General features: G+C 44.2%; 1 protein-coding gene across 21 annotated transcripts in view; it reads left to right on the top strand.

Moving 5' to 3' along the window:
- The window catches only part of KALRN (kalirin RhoGEF kinase), a 434,749-nt gene extending 409,918 nt beyond the window's left edge, over positions 1 to 24,831 (top strand). For 12 of the 21 annotated variants that reach the window (XM_085552327.1, XM_032445881.2, XM_085552335.1 and 9 more), the window contains 13 exons: positions 195 to 427; positions 1,531 to 1,778; positions 5,072 to 5,195; positions 6,573 to 6,632; positions 12,332 to 12,359; positions 12,806 to 12,977; positions 15,100 to 15,221; positions 15,334 to 15,465; positions 16,325 to 16,489; positions 16,898 to 16,976; positions 18,107 to 18,307; positions 19,231 to 19,369; positions 20,953 to 24,831. In XM_085552327.1, the coding sequence (XP_085408453.1) occupies positions 195 to 427; positions 1,531 to 1,778; positions 5,072 to 5,195; positions 6,573 to 6,632; positions 12,332 to 12,359; positions 12,806 to 12,977; positions 15,100 to 15,221; positions 15,334 to 15,465; positions 16,325 to 16,489; positions 16,898 to 16,976; positions 18,107 to 18,307; positions 19,231 to 19,369; positions 20,953 to 21,498 (2,249 nt within the window). In that variant the 3' untranslated portion in view covers positions 21,499 to 24,831. Of the gene's footprint in view, positions 1 to 194; positions 428 to 1,530; positions 2,774 to 2,800; positions 2,932 to 3,959; positions 4,213 to 5,071; positions 5,196 to 5,382; positions 5,508 to 6,572; positions 6,633 to 11,865; positions 11,909 to 12,331; positions 12,360 to 12,805; positions 12,978 to 15,099; positions 15,222 to 15,333; positions 15,466 to 16,324; positions 16,490 to 16,897; positions 16,977 to 18,106; positions 18,308 to 19,230; positions 19,370 to 20,952 lie in introns of those variants that run through there. The other 9 variants (XM_085552344.1, XM_085552345.1, XM_085552334.1 and 6 more) reach the window with 8 other exon arrangements.
- The last annotated feature ends 3 nt before the right edge of the window (positions 24,832 to 24,834 follow it).

The raw sequence follows: 24,834 nt of genomic DNA on the forward strand, positions 1-24,834 counted from the left end.
CATGCACAGTACAGCGCAACATGCTTGCATCCTGTCTGGCCATGAATGCACCCTGTGCTTCCATGGGTGGCATTTTATGTGCCTGTTTGTTTCGCAACTACTGTGTCTGTTCTGATTGAGTCACCCCATGCACTCTCTATATCCCTTTGCAATGTCACTGGAAACATACAGCTAATTCTTGTCTTCTTTTGCAGCACTGCAGTCTCCCATAGAGTACCAACGCAAAGAAAGCAGCACAGCAGTGCTGAGGCCCCAGGCTGGTAGGGTCGCTCAGCCCAACAGCAGACCCTATTCTTCTGTTCCAGTAGGGTCTGAGAAGCCTTTGAAGGCTACAAGCCGTAACCCATCTCTCCCACCCCTGAAGATATCTACCTCCAATGGCAGCACAGGGTATGAACAGCCCGGAGACAAGTATGAACAAAGCAAGGTACTGAATTCGTCTGATAAAACATGATCTCATTGCCCACTTCTAATACCATAGACTATCTGTGAAGTTAGCTCTAATTGCCAGTCAACCAGGTCAACAGCAATCAACAGACTGAAGCAATGGAATGAAATGTGGTTTGAAACTGAATGCAGACTGTGGAAGTTCTGGTGTTCAGGCAGTTGGCTCTTCAGCTGGAAAGCTGAGACAGGGCCTGCCCCTGGAGCACTGAACCCAAGAGGTTTACAGGACACTGTATTTGCAGACCTCGTAAACTGAATTTCCATTCGTAGTACTGGCAAAAGTAATATCCAGGCTTCCCTAATATCCATTAACCACCAATTCCTGAAGAGTTGTACTCTGATGGTTTAAATAGTTTAGATCACAAGGTGCCATATGAAGGTTGTAATTCAGGTGCGTGTGCCCTACACTGGACACAATTCACAGAAGCCACCAAAGAGTCAATAGCAGTCCAGTAGTGTTTGGACACAGCAGTTGGCTGATATCCACCACAGCCACCTTCCAGTAAGACCTATATTGAAGAATATGAAATGTGTGAGTATTGCTTTGGCTTCTAATGTGAGTCTTCCTGGGTTTTTCCCCATGTTCTGTGCAGGTAGTTCATCCACAATACCAGTACACAGCTAGGACCATACTGCTGGAATAGCAGCGAAATCTAATAGAAAGCAGGAAGCTGGTTTCTGTCAAATTCACGCTAATCCTTAAAATCCTTCTCTACCCATACAGATTACTGTAGAAACATAGAATCAGTCAGTTTGAAAAAAAAACACTAAAATCACCAAGTCCAACCATCAACCCTTCCCAATCACACTCACTAACCATGTTCTTCAATGCCGCATCTCCATGGTTCTTGAATACCTCCAGGGACAGTGACTCACCACCCCCCTGGGCAGCCTGTGCCACTGCATCACCACTCCTTCTCAGAAGAAATTTGTCTTAATATCTAACCTGAACGCTATCAAGTGATTTGTATCTTCTTCCCTGGTGCAGTTAGGCTGTGAATGAAGTGCCATGATTGCTGCCAGAAAAGGCAGCTTCCTCGCTGCCACCTTCTCACCATGTTTCTGTTGTGTCCATTTTCACAGACTGATTTGGGAGGGTGCAATGGGACGTCTTCCATGGTGGTGATTAAAGATTACTATGCACTGAAGGAGGACGAGATCTGTGTGAATCAAGGAGAGGTGGTTCAGATCCTTGCTATCAACCAGCAAAATATGTTCCTGGTGTACCAGCCTGCAAACGACCACTCTCCAGCTGCTGAAGGATGGATCCCTGGCAATATCTTGGCTCCCCTCACTAAATCCACTACAGATAATAGCGACGGAAGCATCAAGTAAGTGCCATGTTGACTTCGCTGGGAACACTATGTGGATTTTTTTGAGGAAAAAAAATAAAAAAATAAAAAAAAATAAATCCAAATGGTAGGGAGTTCCTGCTGATTTTTATCTACAGTGCCATTGGAGCAAGCTGAGTGGTCAATCTGCAGCATCGGGCAGCCATGGTGGATAGCTCGGGTTCTGCTTATTTACGTTATGTGGGGTTTTGTTTATCCTTTGGAGAGAAATAAAACCGTAGTTGGTTAAAGACGTATTTTGTGTTACACCATTTTACACCAACATGGACCTGCTTGGACTGGACTGATATTTATGTTGTATTAAGTTACTAATCTATATATGGGTTATAACAGCATCTGGCAAAAAAAAAATCAGGCCCTGTGTTGGACTGAGATTCGCTTCTCTAAGAGGAGAGATTTTGTTGTCTATGGCAATTTTCTTGTACAGCTTGTATCTTTTTTTTTGTTCTTGTTGTTTGGTTGGTTTGTTCTTTTTTTTCTGTTCACAGTTTCTTTTGTAAAGTTTTTTTTTGTTTGCAAGACCCCCATACAAATACATTCCTGTATGAAGTATTTTGCACTATTTAAAAAACAAAACAAGCAAGGAAGAAAGAAACAAACTCATACTGATGAAGTCAGGTTGTGCAATATCATGGATAGTCGCAATGTTCATCATTGTACCTGTCATGTAACTAATTTTAAATGTACTATTTTAAATATGTAAAATAAATTTTCACCGTGAGCATGTTTTAATGAGGTAAAAGAACTAGTTTGACCCTTTTTTTTTTTGTTTTGGTTTTATTTGATTTTTTTTTGTTGTTGTTGTTGTCGTTGTTTTGTTCTGTTCATAACTTTTTGTTGCTTATTTAACAAATGTGTGGATATATATTTTTCTTTCTTGATTTTTAGAAATTTGTCAGTCTGAAATGCAAGAAAGTGGTTTGGTTTTTTTTTTTGGTATTAAATACTGAAGGTACAACCCTCTTTTCAAGTAATACCGACTGATTTCTTTTAACATCTAGAACGACTACATGGTAATGCATGATGAATGCTGCAAATTCTGTTGCCTTCCACGAGTGCCTCGAAGCACAGAATTGAATATGGAGAAGAAAGATTTTGTGGCAGTTTCACCAAAAATAATCATTTGAAATCTGTTGGAATTTTGGTCAAGAAAAAACGGTGACTCGACCCATTGAGTCAGTGATCTCAGGCATACAACTGAATGCTGCTACGAATCGCATGTTAAGCCAGAGGAATTGCGCAGCACGTCTCTTGCATGTGTACCACAGCCATTCCTGGGTTCCTCCTATAACCAGGCTCTGCAAACATGTGCCTTTACATTCACCCCCCGCACCAGGCTCCTGGTGAAGACCTTCATTTCATGGGAGCTGTATTCTGAGATATGAATGAATTGGGGCCAGGAAGGCCTACTAGAATTGAAAGGCACATGCATTGCATTGCTCTCTTTCTCACTGCAGTGACACTTAAAGACACTTAAAATCATGTTTTCAGATTCAAAGAACTAAAACAACCCTGAAACAAAAAGATGCTTGACTGACTTTGACTGTCCCATAAATCATATGGGTAAAAAATGATCTGAAGCAGGTGTTATCATCAACCCCATCTAGTCTGCCACATCACGTGGACTTATTACTATAAGTAATAAAACTGTTTCTTCTGTTGACAGATACTGTACTCAAAATGCGTCGTAGATGCAATAGTTCTGGTATCACGATAGGTGCAGGTCAGGAAGACCATCAGGCATACCCTTGACACGACTATATCTTAAAGGACAATATCACAGTCTCAAAGTGTTGGATAACTTCCTCTGCTCTGCACGCCTAATTTGGACCTCTTCCAGAAATGCCCTGGCCCCTACTGTCCAGGATGTGCAGGACATGTTGGTGCTCCTTGTGCCAAAACACAACTGCCTATGCCAGCTGTTAACACAACACAGACACAGTAGGAACCATTTTAGTCTTGTGTCAGCTCAGCCAGTTGTTAGGAGAACATTAATTTTACTTTGTTAAAAATGAGCTATTGCACAGTGTCAACCAGGTGCTGAAATGCAACAAAAATAGGCTTATGAAATGGCCACAGAATTCTTGGGGGAACATCAGCTATGTGGGGCATCCTTTTAGTCCTACCTTGCTAACATACTGCGTTTTATTGGCATCGCAGGTGGTCGTTGGATTACATGCAACTTGCTTTGTAAAATGTATCAAGGTACTGTAGACATGACATGTGCCAAACATTGGGCTTAAAACATGCAAATCAAATTTGCATGACTTAAAGGTGGGCAGATGCTTTGAACCTGGATCCCGGCTCATCACACTGCTGTTTTGAGAGCTTTCTGCTTTGGACAACATAACCCTTCCCAAATCCTTCCCAACCTGCCCACTATTTAAACCAAATGAAATTCATATTGAAAAGTGTTTTGTTTTTTGGTTTGTTTGGTTGTTCTTTTTTTTTTTTTTTTTTGGTGTCTGCTTTGACATGCAATTTCTGTTGTCAACACAGCATTGCTCTTACAAAGGGTGACACGGTCTTTTTTCTTTTTTTCCAAGAGTAAGGTCATAGGTGCGGTAATGAGGGGTGAAACATGTACTGCAAATCGTGCCTGCTGTGATGGTAATCAAAAAATATGGACTGATTGACATCCTCTCACTCCAAACTGGCAAAAACAATTATTATACTAATGGGAAATTCTTGGTCTTGAGAGGCATAGCAGAGCTTGTCATTTGAGGAAATGACTAATCTCTTGCAAAGTTAATGATGTAGCTCCTAATTTTTGAGCTATTCATGTTCTGATAAACACATAGAGAAGGATACCTTGAATTTCTTAAAATGTTTAATTTGCTCTACTATGTCATCTATTAAAATGGTTTTCGCTTATTTGCATTCATTCGACTGCCTTAACCAACAAGACTGAGGTCTAAATTGACCTTTAACCTGTAGCAAAAATAAAAGAGGTTTCTGTTTGTGGCAATGCCAGGCAAAATTCTGAATCCAGATGACCAAATTGCAGTTGCCTGCTTCCATCATGGGATTTTTTTCTTATCCTGCTCCATGCATTTAAACAGCAAGTGTGGCACAACAGCTGCTTTGCAGAACTGTTTGATTTGTTTTTTAACTTCAACTCTCATTGCTTGAGTAGAGATAGGCATATTGCCAGTGGCTTTCACCTTCTAGGGAATTGCAGTAATCGCAAACGTGGATGCTGGTTCCCCTTTCCAAATCCTTCCTTCCTACTATGATTTGCCATTTGATTGCTGCGTTTTTTGGTACAACAGGAAGTCATGTTCATGGCATACCCTGCGCATGAGAAAGCGGGCGGAAAAGGAGAGCAGTGGCAAAAATGAAGCCAATGGGCCACGTAAATCCAAGGATATTCTGGGGAACAAAGTCTCTGTTAAAGTGAGTAAGGCCATCTGAAAGCTGTGTGCCGCTCTCCTGCTTCCCATCCTTTTCACCCCTTATGGCATCCTCTCCTGAGAGAGGGAGGGAGCAGCAAATTGGGGTTTGTTGTTTTTTTCCCCCACTTCAGTTATCTTTTTTTCCTTCTTTTTTTCTTTTTTTTTTCTTCTTTTTTTTTTTTTTTAAGTATTCATTTTAGCAGGATTTTTGCATGCAAGATAAAATGCAGCCTTTGATTTTCATTTTCTTTTTCCTGGCATCCCTCATGCAAGTAAGTAATCTTCATTAAACACGCAAACAACAACAAAAAAAGCTTTTTGTGAGGTTAAATAACTGCTCTTAACATTGAGAAAACAGTGTCTGATTTAACTCTGATCTATCCCAATCTGCAACTGCATCAGAGCAGTGGCAAAAATGAAGCCAATGGGCCACATGAATCCAAGGATTTACATCAGAGCAGCTGCAGCAGTTAGAAAGCCACCAGGTGAAACGATGGCCTTATTGACACTGACAAGTTTCCCTTAGGCCAAAAATTCCCAACGGGTTACAGTAAGGGATTTTCAACCTTGCTTAAGATATTTGCTCAGGGGGTGATGGTCTCAATGACCTCTTTTCTTCCGTATTATCAGACAGGGAAGAGATGCTGACTTGGCAGGAGAGGGCTTTTGTGCGTGTGTCCGTGTGTGTCCTTGTCTGTCTCTCTCTCTCTCTCTGAGATCTCCCAGTAAGGAAAAGGTTGAGAACAGTGGGGTTAAGCTCCATCTTCTGCTCTGGGTACCTGACTACTGTGCTCCAACTCAGAGGATCCATCCCTATAACCCGACCGTGAGGCCTGCTCAGGACTAATGTGGGGGCCTTCCCTCCCAGCAGAGGCAAGCAAACGCTTGTTGTGGTTCTGACACAACCAAAGATTCAGGAAAGCACTTGAGCATGTACAATTGATCCACCCCCTTCCAGGAGAGCCCTTGATTAAGTGTTTTCCTTTCTGGAGGCTTTCCATCACGTCTGCCTAGTGAAACAGAGATGGCATGTGCAAAGTCCTCTATGGGCCACCCGCCCCTCGCACCCAGGGCCGGCCTCAGGGCAGCAGTAGCTGCAGCATGGTGGTCACAGTGCTTCTGCTGTTGCTTCCCTGCTGCTGCTGCGCTGCCAGAATGACCTGCAGCATCACTGCCTCCTCTTTGCCAAAGCACGTCTTTGCCTTTGCTTCCCTTGTTTTGTTAGTTTGCTTTGGAGTTTTTTGGTTTTTTTTTCTGTGGAACGTTTTCTTTCCTGTTACCCATTCCCATGCTCACAGCTCCTGTGCTGCTCTGCCCTCTAACCAATCTCTCCACTAATCTCTTGTTCTCTTTCTTCCTCTTCATGCTGCCAAACAAGGAGACAAACAGCTCAGAGGAATCAGAGTGTGATGACCTTGACCCCAATACTAGCATGGAGGTAGAGACAATCATCCTTGTCATTATTTTTTCCATTAACATGTGCCTGTTTTGAAATGCCTTTGCTGAAAGGGGAGCTGGTGGGTCTGCATCTCTCATGGACATACCTGCCAATTAAATATGAGTCACACAGAGCACCATTTCTGGTTTTACCAGGCGGTGAACTGGAGTTTGGGCCGCCTTTGTGATAGCAGCAATGGAGGAAGTTGAGGAACAAGTTCTTGCTGAGCTGTAGGCTGTCCTCAGCCACTGTTTCCACATCTATGACCTTGTCCAGTGCAGTCATGGTGCTTGCATGTCGACGACCAAGAAATGTAGCAGCTTTCTGTATTAAAAGCACTTGTCCTGACATCACGTGCTGAGCTGCTAGTCAGACCTGCATTGTGAACTACTGGAGCAAATGTTGCACCACAGCAGGTGCTTTCAATCGTCTAGATCAGAAAGGACAAAGTCAATTTTTTCTCCTATCAGGTGATGTCGATAAATAGTGAAACTGCATTTCTTTAAAGGTACTGAAAGGGTTTGGTAAAACTAGTTTCTATAATATACTTGTATTATAGACAAGATTAATGCAACTATGGTGACTCAGTTTGTAATACATTACACTGTTTTTTCCAGTTTGAAGCCACTGATTCTAGTGGAGTGACTGGACACACCTTATTGAGAGCCAGATGGAACTAAAAGTCATGAGAACTGGTTCTTTTTGATTAAGATGTTGCAGGACCCATTTTTCTTTATATAGTGACCACTCCAAGCACTTGTGTACATTGTACCAAGGCTGAAAGGCGAGGAGAAGGTTCCATGAGACCTGTGTGATTTTGTAGAGAAAGCAGGGCAAGATATTGGCAAACAGGGATATCACACCTGCAGGATGCTCTTAGCCAGATTGTACCACAAACATCCCACAGAAGGAAGCTGGTCTTCCTCCTGGAGGAGGAATAGAAAAGTGTTTTGGGATGCACCACCTAAGCTTTTTAACCTGAAGGCTCTCTTCTATTTTAATTGTGTTTTCTGTCAATAAATACATCTTAGCAAAGGGGATATTTACTAAGGGAAAGCCTTTGACCCAGCTAACATGCTTGAGGCTGATCGGTGCTTACCACTAATGCTGCATTATTCTCAGGAGCATCTTTGTGCTTTCAAATAGTGTTTTGCCCATCAAAGGTAACAACTGGAAGCAAGTGTTATTTGTTATGAGGCAGTGTCCATTTATTGTGTATAAACCCACACAAGCTTTAGGTTGTTGGAAATTGCTCTGTGGAGAAAATAAAATAAAATAAAATAAAATAAAATAAAATAAAATAAAATAAAATAAATATCAGCTAAGATATTAGAGAGGTGATGTACAGAGCTGGGTGAGGATCACTGTTCCTTTTGTAGAGTATTTCTGTGTTTTAACTTTGCTCAATAGGAGGAAAAGCTCAGATGTCTTAAAATTACCAGTGGAGGGTACTTATGGCCTCAAGCTGTTTGCATACAGTCAGCTCTCCATACTCCTCACCTGCCTTGCTTTGTGACACTTCTATGGGCTGTGGGAATGCTGATGCAGAGCTGTGTCCCAGCCCAGCCACCACTGTTCAAAGGTGCACGCAGCCCTGCTTGGGTCATGAAAGTGTTGGTCACTATTACTGCAGCCTTGGGTGGGTCACCTGGCCTCTCATATAGACTGTCACCCCTGGCATGCTGATGTCTTCCTGTCATGGATGAGAACACATACCTGGTGCTAGAATAAAGAGACCTATCTCTAAGTACAAAGCAGCCATATTAATTACTTGGAAATATCAGTACGTTTTACCTCCAGCCTATTCCCTGTGTGAGAAGCCAGAAAGCTAGTCATATAGTATCTATGAAGTCCCTTTCACTTCCACCTTTGCTTGCTCTTTGTAAAACATATCTGTTCAGTAGATCCCAGGTTACTGAAGCACTTTGTTTTGGTTGACGGGGAAATACAGAAAGAAAGAAAGAAATGTGAACACACAGTGAGAGCAGGAAGCTGGAACTGAGTGGTTGTTTTCAAAGCACTAAAATGCTGTTGCTGTATTTTTGCCTACAGAAGGACGTGCTGGCCCTGGAGAACTTTCCATTCATTGTAATTTGGAATAGGAACTGTATCTCTTGTTGGCTACTTCTGTTTTCTGTGCTTATCAATATGCAATGAAAATGAGTATGAATGGAAATGAAATACAGTTCCTATTGTTTCAGAAAACAGAAGGTGCAAGCTGACCTGTTGGGCACGTGGAGTGTAGGAGCAGACATTCACAGAGTAGCTGTAGCCATGTGAGGGGTAGGAGTAACCTATTTTTAAAGCAGATCAGACAGTCCCTTTGCATGTCTATGAGCTAATTGCACAGGAACAGGCAGTTCCTCTTCTGGGAAGAAGGTGTATGCCCCTGTGAATCAGCCCACAGTTCCACACCCACAGCTGGGGTCCTGGACATCAACGTGACTGTCACAGAGCTCTGTGTTGAAACACCTTGTGCGGTTTCAATATTGCTGGGGAGGTCACAAGCCTCCTGTGCAGGTCCCATAAAGCTGTCTCTCTCTGCTCAGAGCAGCCGTGCTCCTGTCCTGTTGCCCTTACAGGGCAGGGATGCTGAGACAGAGGGCAGTAGCTCATTAGGTGCCAAGTGGAGACTGACCGTGAAACAGATCCTCCTGGAAGCTGTGCTAAGGTGCATGAAAGAGAGGGAGGTGACACAGGATAACCAGCATGGGCTTCACCATGGGCAAATCCTGCTTGACGAACCGAGCAACTTTCTGTGATGGTGTAACTGCATCTGTAGACAAGGAAAGAGTCACTTGATGTCATCTATCTGGACTTCAGTAAGGCCTTTGACACAGTCCTCCTGTTCACTGTGGGGAGTTGCGCCAGATGGTCTTCAAAGGTCCCATCCAACTCAAACCTGTGATTCTGTGTGACACGGTCAACATCTCTCATGTCAATCTCAAAGTCAGCCAAGTCCATCTGTGCTGATGGATGGCTCCCCACCAAAGAGGCTGAAAGGCCTGATGCCTTTCATTTCTTCAACCATTTAATCAGATACCATTCTCATTTTAAGTTACTTTTCCCTTTGGTGGCACCTACCCACATGTAGGACGATCCTTATTTGCTCTTCTTGTCAATAAATTTCTCTTGTGGTTTTTATTTTCCATGGAGGGGAAGTTTGTCTCCCTCCAAAATCCCACACAGTAAAAGTTGACTGAGTCAGGGAGAGCCTTTCATACAAATTGCAGTTGGTTTAATTCTTCTATAGCTCGTGTCATTATTATTTCTTCCGAGAGCCATTAATTAGTTGGGTTTGTGGTTATTTTTAAGAGAAGGAGAATGGTTTCTGCTGCTGACTGCTACCAGCACGAGCAAATGAGTCAATACTTTATTTTAACTCAGTGAACAAGAAGGGCCATGAAGTGTTTACAGAATGCTGAGCTGCTTGCCCTGGAGTAAACATGCCCTCTGCTGTTGAGCTGAAGCATGGATCTTGTTATGAAGGGTTTGGTTGGCAGCCCAGCCTTACAGCTCAGGAAAAGTGGGGAAAAAAATAAGTGATGCGTTCCCGTTCCATCACTTTGGTGGCATTTGGCATCATCTTGCCCAAAGGTTTTAATTTTGCCTAAGCTTACAGGAAGTAAAAGCTGAGACATGGCTATAGGGTGTTGTTAGGCAGCATTTTATCAATTAACAGCTGAAGTTTTGTCAAAGGAAATCTAAATATTACCCCAAGGTTCTTCCAGTGTCACCTAAGAGCAGTAATTGTTAAGGCAATGGGGAAAAAAAAAACCACCATATTGGTAAGGCAATTATTATAAGTGATCATGCCTTGAAAATTATTTAAAATGTGGCATTATTTATTTATAGATTTATCTGTAATTTATATATTACTGTAGCTGTGTCTTCTAATGGTTACTTTAAAGCTATAAAATTAATGTAAAGTTTGAGGAGCGTTTATTTCTTCCAGTCTCTAATCCTACCAGGACAGAACTCAATGAATAATAAGGGAATTCAGAGCATGCTGCAGGGAAGGCAGGAGAGCTACAGGAGATCACAGAATCACAGAATCACAGAATTACCCGGGTTGGAAGGGACCTCAAGGATCATGTAGTTCCAACCCCCCTGCCTAGCAGGGCCACCAAACATACACATTTACTAGATCAGGTTGCCCAGGGCCCCGTCCAACCTGGTCTTGAACACCTCCAAGGACGGGGCATCCACAACCTCACTGGGCAGCCTGTTCCAGGACCTAACCACCCTTCTAGTAAAGAACTTACCCCTAACATCCAACCTAAATCTTCTCTCCTTCAACTTAAAACCATGCCAAGGTGGGTGGGTTGGTTGGAGGGGAAGGGGGGAGGGTGCCTTCCAGGATGGTGGGAGTGAGCTTTTGAAATCTTGGTGCTCAATGGAAAGTGTGTTTCTATGGAAAATAATGCCCCTGTGTGAGCAACAGGTCTAAGTTATGCCCTGCTGTTCTGATATTGATGGGGTTAATGGAGCTTGAAGTCTCAGTGCTGGTACCAGAGGTTATCCGAGGGCTATGAAGAAGGGCTGTGACACTGAAATGGATCTGAACATACTCAAGTGCCTCCTTGATGTCACCCTGAGCCACTCACCTTCGAAAACTATTTTTAACTCCCCAAAATAAACATGCATCTTGAAAATGTCTCTGCATGTTTGAAGGCTTGTTACTTCTGCTCTGTGGCCTGTTTCTGTCCCACTGCAATGACTCCCATCAGCTTTAGCAGGCCATGAATTAGGTCACTGCTTTATTGGCAACTTCCAAACCTGCTCCAAAATAGATATTAAAAGAAATTTGAGGTGAGATAAGCTACAGTGGTTTTTATGCTGCTTGATATTTATATCTGTTAATGAGGCTAAAATTTAAGCTATGGTACACCATTACACAGTTCGATTTGAAAGTAGAGTTGCATGTGAGAACTTAGTGCTGTTGTCTTTGTTATCCTCCACCTTTTCTTCCAGGATTAGCATGATGTAATTGACGTCTGTGGGCCATGATGAGATGCTGGCTTCTTAAGTCTTTGCTAACTTGATCAAGTAGCTGGTTAGACAGAATAACTCTGAGTCATCCAATCCTAAGTACCAATTAGAAAGTTTCCATCAGCCCTTTGACGCAAGTGACGTTTTACTCACAATGAGCCATGGGATGTTGCAGAACTGATATGGAAAGAAACCTGTATCTTTGTTTTAGCCCTTTAACTTTTATTTTTTCCCCCTGAAGCTGAGCAGGAGCTCCCAAGAGCTGGTTAGTGGCCAATGCACAGGTGAGGTGCCCAGGTGCATGGTGCTGCAGGTGGGTCTGGAGCTGGGCACATGGGGCACAAACCACATGCAGGTAGATAGCAGTCAATGGCTTGAGCATCACCTAAGCAAAGAGAAAGCACGATCCACCTCCCTCAGCCCTACTGTTGTGCCTGCTACCTGTGATGCAGCTGACACAAAGTATGCATTACAGCCTTACAAAAACTGTAGCTTTCGTTTTCTTTTCCAGCCGTGCACTGGCTTGCTCAGTTTTCACCAGAGCTTGCTGTGTTTGCCAGTTGTTAGAGACTGTTCATACCCACTGATCAGTGCGTCTGCAGTTCTGGTCAGCCTCACTGTGTTACCTTGTGAAACCAAATGTCTCTCTATGATGGTCCAGAAAAATAGTAATTTCTTTATGTGTATTATTTCTTTGTATTTTTCAGATAATCAACCCCAATTTCATTCAAGAAGGTGAGTTAAAGACAGCTGTGCACTGACTTGCCTGGAAGGTTGAGCCAGCAGCTGGGATTTATTACAAGGGAGCATCATGCTTCCCCCAAGTCACAGCAAAGGCAGCTCTCCATCACTGGGCAGGGGAAGCAGTCCCTGTTTGCTAATGGGCTCAGAGTCTGAATGGATGCACTGTCCCCAAACCTGCCCCTCCAACACACACACTTGCACCCAGCCTTGCTGTCTTGCCAGAACTCAGACCCAGCACAGCCTGCCCCTATTGTTTCCCTCCCTGAAGGTAGAGTTTTGGTGGTAATTCCAGGATGTTCAGATCTTAGCACTTAACCCTTACCCATCACTCTCCTACAAAAAGCTCCCACGGTTGGTCCTATAATGCATTCTTCAGAGTTATGGGGAGAACTTCCTCTCCTGTACATTAAAAAGTGTTCCCCCATGTTTTTCTTCAGTGGCTCCAGAGTTCCTTGTGCCGTTGGTGGATATCACCTGCCTGCTTGGTGACACCGTGATGCTACAGTGCAAAGTCTGCGGCCGGCCCAAACCAACAATAACCTGGAAAGGACCAGATCAAAACATTCTTGACAATGATAACAGCACAGCCACGTACACGGTGTCATCCTGGTAAGGTCCTGCCCCTGGATTCCATCAAATGATGGTCATGCTGCCCTCAAATATGACACTAGCCAGGAGACAAAGATCATTAGAGATGCAATTAATTGAGGCTGACATGGTGTGTTGGCACATCACTGAGCTATGTGTCAGCCAAAAAGGGTCAAATGTGAGAGCTCAGGTAGCTCTGTAGTTTCCAAAGCTGATGCAGGGCATCTCCACCAAGTTCAGTGTTGAGTGCTGAGCTTTCTCTGCTGTGCTATGTACCAGGAGGCCAAGGCCTGTGAGCCTGTTGCAAGCCAGAAGCAATCAGTGTTTTCAACATATTGGATAACATTACCTCCGCTTTTCTGGCAGCTGAGTTTGATGCCAAAGGTGAGCACCTTTGACAGGAATAGGAATGGTGCAGAGCAAGCTCTCCTCAGCTTGCAATATTCTTCACTGGTATGTACCCACGTGGCTGGGAGTTTTCTCATCTCAGAGGCTGAAGTAGTAACTAATGCAGTGTTCATGAGCCTTTCCTCAGCTGTTCCTTAAAGAGTCTCCATGTGCTTTCAGAAAGGCCACATCTGGCCACGCTTCGACAGAAGGATGCTTGTCTGGATGTTACTGGCCCAGTTTTATAGCAGACAGGGGGACAAACTGAAAAGTTCTGGAGTTGAATTCAGGTCAGGTAACGGCCTGCTGCTGGATGCTCCTCTGCAGCTTATGTAAGCTATTTGGGCCAAATGGAAAGGGAAGTCTCCAGGAGGCAATCTTTCATGTGAGGTTTTCAGCACTGCTGGCTCAGGCTGAGATGAATTCAGGGAGCACAAAGTCCATGAAAAATGAATGCTAAGAAAGACATAAATATATATATGTATATACATATATATATATATTATATATATATATATATATAAAAGGAAAAAAGAATGTCTGATCAAGAGCTTCCTTCATTGAGCCTTGTGCAGCACCCCAGTGCACTTAAAATTGTCTTTTTAGCCATCACCCAGTAGATCCCCAGTGCCTTATCTTCAGGCCTCTGGCTGGGGATGGGATGTAGGATACTGCTGTGTGGGGCTCTGCTTTACATCAGTCTCTCGCCTGTGCAGCCCCTTGCTGTGCACTATCAGCTCTGGTGTTCTCTCTCCTCTCACTTGTTTTTCCATGCAGCCGCTGCCTGCCAAGGAGAGGCCTCACAGCTCAGCGTCTGCCTTACAAATCTTGCTGGCATCTGTGTCCGGATTGCGGGGGAAGGCGATGTTTTTCTTCTGTCCCTTAACCAGCACAGTCAGGCCAGCCAAGGCCGCAGTGTCCATGCGGTTACGCCGGCAGCCATTTCCTTTTGCAGTTTCCAATGGCTTACGCTGTCAAGAACCAGTCTAGTTTTGTCATTAAGAGAATTTATTACTGGCTCTAAGCTGGGTCTCCAGCACAGCTAGAGTAGTTACACAAGCAAAACCTTTTAATTCAGGCCAACTCCCTTAAAGCGAGTGCTGAAGAGCTGACTATGCAGACCTGCTACAAACTCACCAGATTGTTTAGGGCTGTTTATTTGCTCAGGTCAGCCCAAAGGCTGATCACTTCCCAAGAAATGATGTCCCACTGGCATTTATTTTCCCCAGCTGCTGTGGGATGTCCACTCTTCTGGACATGGCTTGATTTAGGGGTCTGGAGCTTCCCAGAAATATTGGGCACCCTGTTCCACAGGGCTGCCTTGTATATCTGCATGACACTTGTCCAGTCTGTGTTGGGCATACTACAGAAGCACCACACAGCTCCTCTCAGGGTCAAAAAGCTGTGCCTGGGAAGATCTTTCTGGAGATGTGGAGTCTCAGTGTCTGGTTCTGGAAAGCTAGAAAATGTTCAGCTCATACCCTTTGCTTGTTTCCCCATCTCCACTGAGACCACAACCGATAGATTTGCCCTTCTGGCCCCGCTGGGACCATTCTGCTCAGAGATTTCATTAGTGACATAATCCTGATTGAATGCAGGTGTTGCACTTGGTGCCACATGGCTGGGGGGGTGTTCCTTCAAAGGAGTTAACAAGATCAGCATGCACATGTCCTTGTGATGAGGCAGAAGAAAACAGGGATAAAAAGCTTTAAGAAGCAAAGCAGCACTTTGTAACATGGGCTTGTTGCATCTGCAGTGACTCTGGGGAACTCATGCTGAAGATTTGCAATGTGATGCCTCAGGACAGCGGCATTTACACCTGTGTGGCAACTAATGAGCATGGAACGGCATCAACCTCAGCTACAATCAAAGTGCAAGGTAGGACACCTGGCCTTCACAGAGTTTTCACAGCATTTACCTGATCTTCAGGATAAAGCACTATGGCTGGTTGATATGATGCTGGATTTTGTGCTTGTTTTCTTTCCCCAAGGTGTTCCAGCTGCCCCAAATCGCCCCATTGCTCAGGAGAGAAGCTGCACCTCTGTGATCCTTCGCTGGCTGCCTCCATCCAGTACAGGCAATTGCACCATTTCTGGCTACACAGTGGAGTACAGGGAAGAAGGTAAGAGCCTTGAGGCGTGCTCACTGGCTGACAAAATGAAAACAAAGTAATTCTGCTTTGTGGGACATTAGGTTCCAAGAGCGTCCTTGCCAGCGCTGGGGTAAAATAATCTGTTACTCACAGATCCCAAAGCAGAAGGCCAAAAGAAGCCCTTCTGTCATCCAGCCCAGCTTCTCATGCATTAGTGTTTTCTGATTCCTCTGTGCTATTGAGGCAAGTGGAGTGTGTTAAGCTAAACTATATCCCACCACTAAGGTGCCCTTTCATCACTTGCATTCTGCCACCATGGTATCTCTCAAGCCCTTTAGGTAAACGTTCCCTGGCAATGAAAAGACAAAGCACTCTCATTAACTTTTTGTATATTTTGTATATTTCTTTTTGTAATATTAGTATTAATCTCCAGCAGCTCCAGGTTTCATTATATCTGCCAGGTCTTCTGCAATCACTTGGCATGGTTCCACTTCCTCAGCTTCTCCTGGGATTTGCTTTCTATCTCCTCCATATCTTTTTTGCACTATATCTCTCTCAGCAGAGCTGTCAGCAGATCATTCTGCCATTCCTGCTTTATCTTGCTGCCCAAAGACATCACTGGTAGCACACAGCCTTGGACAGACTTGTGGGCAGTTTTTCCATTGCTATCAGTTAGGTGAGGGGCTTCTCCTTCTTCCCTCCTTTCACCAGATAGCTGTGACAACAAACAGCTTCCCGTGTCCCCAGAAGATTTAACAGAATTAAATCTACCTCCACTTTGCCTTTTAAAAACACCGTGGATTTTAACCTCTCAGGGCACCACGTGGGAAGATGGTCTCTGTGTGCTCTGTCTCCATCACCTCTCCTTTCCTCCCTCTGCACAACGCAGGCTCGCAGGTCTGGCAGCAGTCAGTGGCCTCCACGCTGGACACTTACCTTGTCATTGAAGACCTGTCCCCAGGCTGCCAGTATCAGTTCCGTGTGAGCGCCAGCAACCCCTGGGGGATCAGCTTGCCCAGTGACCCATCTGAATTTGTCAGGCTTCCAGAGTACGGTGAGTGGCCTCCCAGTTGGACACGGATGTGCCCTGAGACTGTCCCTGTGGTCCATTTTCAGCCCCAGAAAATTACGAGGCCAAATTTAAAGTCAACTTAAAGCCACAGCTTTCTGTTTTTTCTGGTTTTTGGTGGTCAAACACAATGGAGAATCACATCACATCATAGAATCACAGAATGGTTGGGTTGGAGGGGACCTTAAAGACCACTGGTCAGTCCCCAACCCCCTGCCATGGGCTGGTTCCCACCTCCTCCCCCCTCCCCCCCCAAATGGCCTTGAGCACCTCCAGGGCTCTCTGAGCAACCTATTAACATATCTTCACATAACTTTTAAATGTGCAGTTTATGGTACAAAGCAGTCTGCCGTGTCTTTACACTTTCTTCAATGTGCCTTTCTTCTCCCAAAGACTCTGCTGCTGATGGTGCCACAGTTTCGTGGAAGGAAAACTTTGATCTTGCTTATGCGGAGCTGCATGAGATTGGGAGGTAATATTAACCCTGCTTATCACTGCAGCGAAATACCACAACAATGGCTTGAGGCTTGTTCTTTAACAGGGAATTTAGGTCGCTTTTTGTAGTAAGCTTGAAAATTGCTGCTCCTTTTAGAAAGAACACACTAAGCACTGATTGAAATACAGACTGGTTAAAATGCCGACTACATCTTGTCTCCCAAAACCAGTTGTGATTTGAGCATTACATCTGGAACATGGATGACTGAACTCCAGCCTCTGAATGACAGGGCAGCCAAATCCAGCAGTGCCTGCTGGTATCTGCTTTGACATCCCTGGCTCAATGTGAGCTTTTGAAGTCATGTTGGCTTGCTGGTGCTGGGTGTGCTTAACCTTGGAGGCTGTTTGCAGAAGTACTTGGGCATGTGACAGACTAAAAGCACATTCCAATGGGCTATGCTGAGTGGGGCAGTCAGTGAGCAAGAGCTGCATGGTGCTGATAAGGGACATGCAAACAGTGCGGTTAAGGCAGCCACATCTACACCCAGAGATTGGGGATAAGTGCTTCTGGGGCTGCAAGACCGGCAAAGAATAGTGATATCTTAAAAATGGGCCAAGTGCAGCTTGTGGCTTTGTTAAGTACTCTTGCTTCCAGGAATGGTACCAAGCACCAGTCTGGATGATATTCCTAAGTGCTTTGTGTCAGCTGCTTGCTCCCTATTTTTCACTGTATGCCTGAATCAGCAAGAGAAAATGATTGCTTAGCCATTGCTTAACAAGGCTTTTCTCTTAGTTGTCTTAAGTCTGGGTTCATTATTCAAACAACTGGAGAGAAGAGATCCATGGTTAGGAATAAAAAGTCAGAACCTGTTAAAAAGGCAGCAAATTGAACCCAAGGGGTGTTGTTAGAGGACATCAGCACGGCTGTACAAAGTGCTCTGTTTGCTCTCCGTGTTTGCTAATCCCCAAGGAATCCAAACACCCAGGGTGAGAGACGGCAATTCAGTGTTGGAAAAGGTTATGAACAACGAGATAAGTCTGATTCCTTGTGAAATGTTAATGCACTGAATCAAATAACACTTTGAAAACCAGTCTGTTATCGCACTGAAAAACGGGCATGATTTATTCATGGATCCCATTCATTATTCTGCTTTTATTTCTTTCCAGGGGACGATTCTCCATTGTAAAGAAATGTGTTCACAAAGCTACCCGGAAAGACGTTGCTGTAAAGTTCATCAGTAAAAAAATGAAGAAGAAGGAGCAAGCAGCCCACGAGGCAGCTCTGTTACAGCACTTACAGCATCCTCAGTACATCACTATCCACGATACTTACGAGTCTCCTACTTCTTACATCCTAGTTCTGGAGCTGTAAGTACATGGAGCTACAATTCATTCAGCTGGGTGTGAATCACAGCACTATTAAAACCAAGGATAAAATTCACCCATGCTTAAGCAGGGCAAAGACTTTGTCATCTGTTTCTTATTGACTTTGATGTCAAAATGTAGGAGCCATTTTATGCTGAATTTCCACTGCCTTTTGTTTACAGCAGATAAGATTCCAGGGGTACAAATAAAACTTTCTATTCTGGAAGCTCAGTAATTGTATCGGCACTTAGTTTGTCACACAGCATCAGGTTTATTTGGGCAGTTTAGTCTGCTCCCTATATCTGAGCAAATGCACTTCAGCTGGATTGGAGCCTACATTGTTCTAATAGTTCTTGATGGAAAAAAAGCTGCATTGGGACTATGTTTGTCCCTGTAAGGAGAAATAGCAACTCAAATCCAAACTGCTTCTTTGTGACAGTATATCCAATCAAACATATTTGGGCTCTTTGCTTGTTTATTTATACAGATAAATAAAACTAGGTGGAAAACTCCTATTGAGTTAGGTTTCCCACAGAACACACCACCTGCAGCTGAAATATCAGTGTTTTTTTTTTCCTGCATTATTCAACAATCTCTATAAATAAATAGATGAACCCAGATAAATAAGTGGATCTGTTTTCAAAGGTATCTCCTCTGTCCATTGAATCTGTCCTTAAGCGACTTAGTGTACTTTGAAATTGTCAAAGTTTGTCACTACATTTATTAATGGCCAGGGATGACAATTGAGGACTAATCAAGGATCAATCATTCTACCTCGTGATATCGTTAAATCCTAATCAAATCTCTCATTTTGATTTCCTCCACTTTTAAGTCACAAGTTTCCATTGCAGCTTTGTTATCAAATATTAACTGTTCCTGCAGGTGTCATGTGGTCTTTTCAGGTGTAGGGTTTGATTTCTTTGTAGGATGGATGATGGTCGTCTCCTAGATTATCTTATGAACCATGATGAACTCATGGAGGAAAAAGTAGCTTTCTACATAAGAGACACAATGGAAGCCTTGCAGTATCTTCACAATTGCCGAGTGGCTCATCTAGATATAAAGGTAAGAAAAGAAGAGAATGATGCTATTACTTGGTGTCCTGGTACATAGAGTTCCCAGCTGCACACGCAGCAAGGAGGTGAAGTCTGTGCCCCAAGAGGTGATGCTGAATGGACAAGCACCACCCTCCAGATCTGCTGACCAGAGAAAGGACTCAGTAACCCACAGGGTCTATTTTCTCCTTCAGAGATGCACTATTTCCTTAACTCACTGCTTTGTTCTCAAGGACTTTCTGGAAGAGGGATTTAATGAGGGAGAAGGGCAAGAGTCAGTAGCTTTTGAGTGAAAGGGAGTTATAAGATACATCCCCAGGGCATGGCTTGGGCTCACAACATGGTAAGTGTGGGGAGAAGGAGAGGGTGGGAGAGCAGGAGGTGGTAAAGGCTGAGAGGGGAAAGCAGCAAACTGCGTGTGCTGCAGAGCCTGAGAGGTGGGAAATGCACCTAGGGAGAAGTTCAGAAGAATATCTGCAGTCTGCAATATTGTTCTCAGTGAGATTAGCACAGCTCGTACCTCCTTTTGTTAGTATATGTGGCAGGAGGCACTGCGATGTCCTGGATTTGGCATTGTGTTGCCATACCCACCAACACTCCATTGATCTGGGAAGACAGAGAACCAGTGTTTGAAGTTACAATCAAGTGCTCCGAGCTTTGCAGTCTGAAGCTTTGAGTCGGGTTGCCAGGAGTGTCAGCTAAGCTATAATTTATTTAAAGACTTGAGCAGCATTTAAAAATGGAAAATGAGAACTGGGTTTAACTGTCATGTGGAGTGGACAATCCAGCTCCACAGAGGTCTTGTCTTAGCCCTATAGCTCCCAGCCGTGTCAGATGAAGTGGTGTTTTCAGTCTGTTGCTGCTCACTGCTACTAGTAGGAAAATATGAAGAGATCCCTTTTGTGCAGTGTCTTCTGTGAGCATTAGTCCCAAAATGCTGTAGATTATCCTGGTTTCTTTCAGTAAGGCTGTTTGTATTTTCTGCTGTATTTATAGGACCTGTCAAAAAAAACATCACTTCTAGGTAAGAAACAGCACTGAATTCTTTATTTGATCATAAGATACTTCCCAAAAACAAAGTGGGAAGCCAATTTTTCTGTGACCTATTTACAGTTCTCCTGAGTGAAGCATGCTAAATAAAGCACCTTCTGTTGCTGAGCAGGAAGCAGAATGTGCACTACTAGTGCATCTAGCCATGCCTTGTCCTAAGACCCTGCCATGTCTTGTCTTGAGATCTTGCTCCAGAACACATTAATCTTGTCAGTGCAGACCGCACAAAAAAACAGCAAGCGGAGAGGTTTGAACAGCAGTGCATTGTAGGCATAGAATATGCATGAGGATGAGGAGCTAAAAGATAGATCCATGGAAATGTGACTCTAGAGAGGTGGTGGGCAGAAAGTTTAACCTTTGCTTTACAAAGAAGACTTCTGCTATAAATTACACACCTTTGTGTCATCCAGGTGTCACACAAACAAGTGGAATCTAAGTGAATCTATCAGAGATCAAAAAAATCTGCCAGTATAGTTAATATGTAGAGATAGTTGTGAGGGAAAATAAGCATAATCAAGTTTTTCATTGTGTCCCTTTCAACAGCCAGAGAATCTGCTCATCGATTTAAGGATCCCGGTTCCTCGTGTCAAGATCATTGATTTGGAAGATGCAGTTCAAATCACAGGCCATTACCACGTCCACCATCTCCTTGGAAACCCAGAGTTTGCAGCCCCTGAAATTATCCAGGGCCTCCCTGTGTCCCTGAGCACAGACATCTGGAGCATTGGGGTCCTCACTTATGTCATGTTGAGCGGTGTCTCACCCTTCCTAGATGAAAGCAAAGAGGAGACTTGTATCAATGTGTGCAGAGTCGATTTCAGCTTCCCACCTGAGTACTTCTCTGATGTGAGCCATGCTGCCCGGGATTTCATCAACGTCATCCTCCAGGAAGACTTCAGGAGGAGGCCAACAGCAGCCACTTGTTTACAGCACCCATGGCTGCAGCCACACAATGGCAGCTACTCCAAAATCCCACTGGATACCTCCCGCTTAGCATCCTTCATTGAGCGTCGCAGACACCAGTATGACGTGCACCCCGTCCCTGGTGTAAAGAGTTTCCTGATGAGCAGGCTGAACCCTGGGACGTAATGCCCACCTCCCTGGACACGACACTGCTGGTCCTGAGGCATGGTGCAGGGAGCGAGCAGGCCCAGAGCAGAGCTTCTGTACATACTTCTGTATTCAGTGTTGGCATTTGAAGGTACAAATCTGTCCAGAGGTCCCATTACCTCCTCAGTTACTCAGGACTAAAGCAAGCAGGGTAACGGTGACAGGTACTTAGGTGCCCTCTTCAATGGGCGCCTCCTGGAAGCATCTCCACAATATGCGGCAGCAAACACCAACTGGAGACAAGAGCCAAAACTGCAGTTGCCTTAATCTTTGGGAGGCAGCCATACCAGAAATCCTATTGATCTTGCTGAACTGATTTCTGAATGTACAAGAAATTAGGAGTAGGATAGTGTGTGGAAGAATAAACTTAGGCTGACCTTTGTGTGTATTGCCGGACTTGGCTGAATGCAGTTCTCACTGAAGTCGTTGCGTGCTTGCTCTGGGTTACCAGATGGGTTTTGCGTGCTCTGTATGCCCAGGTGTCCCATGATTTGTGTGAGGACTTCACTGTCAAGATCAGGCCTGTTGGTCAGCTTCTGTGGTGGCTTGGCTTAGATACATCCTTATATGTGGTAGTGCTCAGAATGAAGTCCCATGTTAATCCTTGGGCTTTCTACTGCATCAAGTGAACATGCAGTACCTTTTGGAGCTATGGTTGAGGCAGTGAATTCATTGGAGCATACAGCTGTTTCTGACTAAGCACAACGGGACTATGATGGTGTTTTGTTGTTTTGTTGTTTTTTTTTTTTTAAGCATTTTATATACACTGTACAGAAATCTTTTGCAAAACCTGTGCATTGAGAAAAGGCTGAGTCCAATTTTTGCAGTATCTGTAAACTAGGTGATGACTGATGAAGACAATTTTTTTCTATCACAGGTTTTCAGTATACATATATTGTATCATATATATATATAAATATATATATATATAAAGGATCCTGTTCCATTTCTAGCTTCAGAATTGCTTGGCCCAAAGTCCATCTAAAGCCTTTCAAAGTGCAGTTGGTAAGTGGTGAGTCCATCCTCGTGCTTACAGCTTGAAAATCGTTTTCAGTGTTTAAAGTATGTCCTTTGTTTCTTTTCCAGTCTTGTAAATATCTCAGCTGCCATTAGCACCTCATCACCAAAGCATTTTGTGAGGATATTTTTTTGTCCAAAGTCTAATTTGTAATAAAATTAAAAAATAAAAATAAAAAATAAAAATCCACAATTAAAACATTTATATCTTGCAAGCCAAGTTGTAACATCATCACACTGATGTTACAGTGACAGAGCCAGCCTTTGAGTATAAGCAATGCAGGGAGTCTGCAGTGACAGATCAGCAGTCTGTGAGCTGGCCAATTCTTCTGTCTAGCAGCAGGATTGGAAGGGGAAGCACCTCCCTGGCTGCTGCACTGTAAATCCCTGCAGCCTTCCAGGCTGATGATCAGACTTTTTTCCCCTTGGCTTATGAGTACGTTGTCTCAGAGCTGGGTGCCACTGCTGTGCCTGCAACAGGAAGTGTCAGTTGTTACCAAAGCTTTTCCTAAAGAAAAGGGCTTATTCTGGCCATGTGTACTCAGCAGAGGCTCTCTGGAGATATCTTGTCAAGATATCTTGTCATTTGGCAAGAGCCAGATTCAATTCACCATCCAACTAACTGCACTGTGAGCCTGCGATACATCTTCAGGGGCAAAAGCTGGTTCTGCCAGCAGGTGACAGAGACACTCTGCAAGTATTGTGAATTCCCAGGGCTCTGCTAGCCTTTCTGATTCACCTCTGAGCTCAGTTTCATGGCATTTGGATTCTCAGCCCTTCTCTTTGTGCTTGCTCTAGCAGGATGCTAGAGCAGTCAGACACAGCAAGTTACAATGCTCAGAGCTGCAGGCCTTAAGATCTGGGAGCCACAGGCAGATGGGTAAGCTTGGGTACCCACACAGAGTCAGAGGCAGCATATAAGACTGCATGCTTGATCTGATCCTGAGGGAAGCTGAGGGAAGGCTTGAGGGTTCATGGAGGGTTAAACCTTCTGAATCCATTTTGGTTTCCCTCTGTAGTGCAGCAAGTAATTTTCCAAGCAGTTCAGTAGTACCTTGAAGACAAAGTCCAGACTCTCCTCCTGAGCAAGAGTGTGAGGCATGCAATTTCTTAGCAACTGAAACATCTCCAGGCGGCAGTCATCAAGAGGTGTCTTTAATTAGCTCCAGCCTCAGGTACTTTCTCACTGCAGGACTTTTTGTGCTTCTTCCCATCTGTCTAAGCTGGCTCTTTGTGCTGTGACTGTGCTGCCTTTAAGAAGATGTGTATGGAAGTGTTGTTTATAAAACCCACAGCTTTTATTGGGCCCGTGGGTACACTTTAAACAGCACTCTTTCTGCTTGGCACTAGTACAAACAAATTCCCACGTATCACAGGAAATCTGGAGTTATTTATCATTTTATTTTGCTATGTCCTGCATTCACATTTCAAACTGTGAAAACGGGCACTGTGGGCCTATTGGGGGGAAGAGGTTGGATTGATTAGGGGAATATTTAAGCCTTACTATGTCTTTTCTATCGAATGAAAACAGAAGAGAGAAACTGTAGGCTTAAATTCTGCTTTAACAATTCTTTAAAGCAATCCAAGCTCTCCGAGTCCACCACCTTTTTATTTTGAGTGGCTTTATTTTCATTAACACCTTAAAAATAATGTTACTTTTAACCTAAGGTTATGCTGAGACAAAGCCTGTGCCCTCGGCGGGCCTCATTACAAACGCCACAAAGGCTGAATGCAGAACTGCGTGGTGCAATGTGACTATATATAACTGTATTCGAATGCCCTTGCAATGAGAGGGCTGCATCAGGTGACCTGGGCTATATAAACTCCCAGAGACAAATGTCCAGCACAAGGCCTGGGTTTGTTTTGCGGCTCATTGGCGGCATTCCATCCCCAACATGGTGCTTCCTAAGGTACCACCACATGCTGTGCCTGGCACTGTGCTGGGTCAGCACCATGTGTTGGCTGTGGCAATGGTGGGATGGGTGAGCATGGTTCTGCACAGACCGTGGCCATCTCAGCCTTGTTCGCTAAGATCAAAGCTCTGTGCTCGTCAGCTTTCCAACAGCCAGCTGAAGGAGGAAGGGGGACAGCCCAGCTGATGGCACAGTGTTGTCGAGGTGCAAAGTAACACCACAGCCTTAACGATGAAGCACGCTGCAACGCCACGCGTGATCCAATGCTACGGACACGACTTCGGACTGTGCCCTCTCCTTATGAACGGACTGTGCTAACGATGCAGTTTCTGGGCTTTTATTTTCTTTATTTATTTTGGATTAAACTCAATTGTTCAGAGAACAG

This window comes from Coturnix japonica, chromosome 7 (genome assembly GCF_054131305.1).
Source record: "Coturnix japonica strain WE chromosome 7, WE-NBRP24, whole genome shotgun sequence".
Lineage (NCBI taxonomy): Eukaryota > Metazoa > Chordata > Aves > Galliformes > Phasianidae > Coturnix > Coturnix japonica.